The following is a 4,206-nucleotide window of genomic DNA, read 5'->3' as shown; positions in this document are numbered from 1 at the left end:
CGGGTTAAGTCACGTGATCTCTTCGCTTCCCAGTACTTTTTGCAAGTGCAACGCGCGCGTGGTCATAATGATTTAAATAAATCTCCATACAGTTTCTACTTTGTATCCATATTATTTTCACTGACATGTATTGCATCGTTTTCTTTTAGTAATAATAAGTACTAAATACGTAAATGCAAATCATGTTCTTCAATGGTTACTGGTAGATCGAGCCGTAATAAGGTTTTTGTTTTAAAAAATAATTTGAAGAAAATATTTGATTTCCAGGACATCAGTGTCCTTATATAGAATGCATCCTTTGCGAGATTTGCGTATAATAACTGTCGTTATATTAATGGCGTAGGCTAATATTATACTCTCATTCTATTATGTAATTAAAATAATAAAAAAATAGCTTTAGAACTAACACAACCAGATTTATCAGTTCTTGTGTGTAGATAACTTCAGTTGTAGTGGCCTATAATTATCCTACTGCCTGATAAAACGTATAACATTTACAATAATTCTAAGCAGTAACCATTGTGTATATTTCCAATGTCATATAGTGCGCTGTAAACCAATTCATTCAGATTGAGACAACTGCATTATATGGCCATTAAAATGTGCTGTTATTTTCACAAAATCAATAGAGTCCGTGTGCCTGAATTTATGAATGGACATGCCACACGCTACACACTTCTCTCTGATATTTGTTGTATAAATGCATTTGGAAAAATTACATTATATTTAACTGGGGGGAAATTACACATTTTAGCAACTCAGTCAAATGACATTGAGCATTTGGCAGATGTAAAAAAAATATGCTAAATGTGTGTTTCTTTGTCCTGTGGCTCCCCTCCATAGAGATGGTATAGCCTCCGTTCATTCATAAAAGTCTGGCAGACTATAAAAGGAGGGGCTTGCACACGCGTCTATCAGTTACCAGGTATAAACCTGAAATAGAAGCAACTGAAGAAAAACAATATTTGACGAGCAGGCTGATTATTCTATTAGCTGAGGATATTTTAAGACATGTTTCTTAACTCTGAATTAGATTCAATGTCTCGCTGCAGCACAGAATCTCCTGTCGGGGACACCCTGATGTACGATCAGAAGACGCAAGATTACTCTTTCTCCTGGTCCTCAGCTTCGCCGTCAGAGAGCAGTGCACAGGTATGAATGAATCAAGTGATGATGTCTGTGATGCAATGATAATAATATTCACACACAACGATGTCAACGACTATTAATTAAAATGTGGTTGACTTTCATCATTTATCATTGTTAATCAATACTCTATTAACATGAATGTGTGTGAAATCAATAATCGGAAATCATTGATTTATTTATCGAGATTGTCAGCATATGGGTGGGTAAGTGGGGTACATGATTTTACCATATTATTCACATTTATGTTATGAATACCTATTTCCTATTCCAAAATCCAAGAGTGAAATATTGAAAATGCAATAACACGCCTGTGGATGAAAATTGTGTGTATTATCATTGTCAAGTCCTCAGACCAAATATGTAGCGTGTCCATGCAGCGGTTCATTAAGAAAATAAATCCATTCCGGAGATTTCACAGCATCTCTGCGTCAGTGTTGACGTCAGTAGCAATGATAAAGTAAAATATTGGTTCGTGGGGTGACTATTTATAGGTGGCTAGATATATTTTAAGAAAACCCATACATAGTTCATACATGCCATGACAATACAGCATAAAGTCAGACATCCCCAATACAAATGGGGTAATTCCCTTATGTCTCTGTCATTAGAATAACATGTGTTTAGAATGACTGACTTGTGCAGTAAAATAATTAAGGAAATTGTGATAAAAATCATTAGTGGTAAATTATTAATAACTGTGATAATATATAACTTTGCAGGAGCTCTGCCCAGACATGGATATACCAGCCACTTCATTTGTTCCAACAGTGACTGCAATTTCCACTACCCCAGATTTGCAGTGGATGGTCCAGCCGACTATTATAACATCTGTCTCCCCATCTCTGGGTAGCAAGCAAGCCAATGAAGTGCAGAGCTCTCACCAGGCAACACCCAAAGTGGGCGGGAGCAGGGGAAAAAACACTGGCAGAAAGGGGAAAATCGAACAGGTTGGTTAGCGCTTTTCAGATTGCAAATAAAATGAAACACATTCACTTGTGTGAACATCTAAATCAATCTTAATTTCCAACAGTGCAGCAGCATCGCATGCTCCCCAAGAGCAGTGTATTTGGCTGTGTGCCGACCTCAGGCAGTCCATTTATATTCAGGTCACAGTGAGTCTGCAACAACGGTCTATTTTTAGACGCATTGCAGAGAAAGATGCTTTTGCTACTCTAGAAAGGGGAACTGGCAATGGAAGTCTGAGATTAGGAGATTAAATGGCCAGATTATTCAAGGTGCAAGTGTTTTTCTCTGAATCTCACAGCTCTCTCCAGAGGAAGAAGAGAAGAAGAGGGTGAGGAGAGAGAGGAATAAAATGGCTGCAGCCAAGTGTCGCAACAGACGGAGGGAACTCACTGATACACTGCAAGCTGTAAATTAACCCTTGGACATCATGCTAATCACAGTACCATCATTTTAAACAGTAATCTATAGTTATGATTGTTTACATTTCATTTTAAACAGTAATCTATAGTTATGATTGTTTACATTTTTTTTTTCAAAGGAGACTGATCAGCTGGAGGAAGACAAAGCAGCTCTGCAGATTGAGATAGCCAATCTCCTCAAAGAGAAAGAGAGGCTCGAAATTGTCCTCGCTACTCATAGCCCTGTGTGCCAAATTGCAGAAGACCTGGACATCTTCTTGGAGCGCAGTGGGTCTCCCGAGCTGCCCCCCAGCCCAGAGGGGAGTAAGCTCCATGAGGACAGTGCCCAGGAAGCCCCCTCGCTCCAGGACATGGACATTCCCAGTGACCCGTCCACAGCCATCTCTGGGAACTCCAACATCCTACTCTGTGCCAGTGCTGAAGTAAACATCTGCGACCTTGAGCCCTCTTTGGATATGAAGGAGGGGCTCCTGGACAATCTGCTGCCCAGCATGGAGGAGAAAGTCCCTACAGAGACTGCCCGCTCTGTACCAGACATTGACCTGAGCGGTTCCCTTGGGGTTACGGACTGGGAAACCCTGTACAAATCTGTGTCTAACGACCTAGAGCCTCTGAGCACTCCTGTTGTGACCTCGACCCCCACCTGTAGCAGCTACCTGACCATTTTCACATTCTCCTGTCCCGAGCTCGACTCCCTTGGAGAGGGGTTTGACGGTCGCAAAAATGGAGTGGGCAAGGCTGAATCTGTTGATATCCTCAAGTCTCCAACCCTGTTGGCCTTATAAATGTAAGCAGAGGGAGTTGATTGGTGGATCACTGCAGTTGGTATCCCCAATTGTAATAAGATATCAGAGACTTGCTGTGGTGTCAGCACTTCAGTTTGAGGATTACATCAATGAAATGTGTTACTTGACTAAGCAAGTATAAACTTCTTCCAGATACAATTGATGTAGCTAAAAGCATGGCTATACATTTTACAGATGGGGATGAAGTATGTTCTGGTTAACGCATGCCGAGGAATTCCAAATAATGTTCATATATGTTTGATCTGATAAACTGTGTTGTGGAATTGACTGTATGGTTTTGTGCTTCAATGGGAATAGTATATCAATAGCAATGAATATTGTGTTAAAGTAAACATCCATGTTCAGTACTTACATAGATACCTCAATATCATCCACTGTGATTTGACCTCATTGTTACAATGTTTAGAGTTTTCCATGAAAACATCCAGTGCTATATCTATCCAGATGTAATTTATGATGATTTATTTTTTTACCTCAGATTTGGACTTGTTTGTCAAATAAAAAAAGTTAATGAGCATTGATTGCTTATTGATAAATATTAATTCAAAGTGATGTTGGATGCTTTTTTGATTGTAAAACATCACACATACCAGCTAGTGTTGCTCCATCGAGTTTCACAATTAATGCATTTCATAATTAGATAAAACAATACATTCTATGGTCACCTGAATATCTAGAAACAACCGCATTGAATTTGATCTGGATGCTCCCCTTGTTTGTAGTTTCTCTTAATTATTGTAGAAAATATCTCTCCCTCTCGATCTCTTTCTCTCGCTCGCTATCTCTCTCTCTCTGTGTGTGTGTGTTTCTGTCTCTGGAAAAGGTGAGAGTATTGGTATTGTAAATTATTCAAACAAGTGGCGTTT

The 4,206-nt window shown here is 39.3% G+C and overlaps 1 protein-coding gene across 1 annotated transcript; it reads left to right on the top strand.

Moving 5' to 3' along the window:
• The first annotated feature begins 904 nt into the window (after positions 1-904).
• On the top strand, positions 905-3,880 carry fosaa (v-fos FBJ murine osteosarcoma viral oncogene homolog Aa). Its single transcript, XM_023986617.2, has 4 exons — positions 905-1,152; positions 1,869-2,096; positions 2,414-2,521; positions 2,654-3,880. The coding sequence occupies exons 1-4, from the start codon at positions 1,012-1,014 to the stop codon at positions 3,317-3,319; spliced, it is 1,143 nt and encodes a 380-aa protein (XP_023842385.1). The 5' UTR covers positions 905-1,011; the 3' UTR covers positions 3,320-3,880.
• Positions 3,881-4,206: the final 326 nt, after the last annotated feature.

The sequence above is a fragment of the Salvelinus sp. IW2-2015 genome, linkage group LG4q.2, assembly GCF_002910315.2.
Source record: "Salvelinus sp. IW2-2015 linkage group LG4q.2, ASM291031v2, whole genome shotgun sequence".
In the NCBI taxonomy this organism is placed as follows: Eukaryota; Metazoa; Chordata; class Actinopteri; order Salmoniformes; family Salmonidae; genus Salvelinus; species Salvelinus sp. IW2-2015.
The sequence above is the reverse complement of the archived record's forward strand: the minus strand, read 5'-3'. Positions and strand labels throughout refer to the sequence as shown.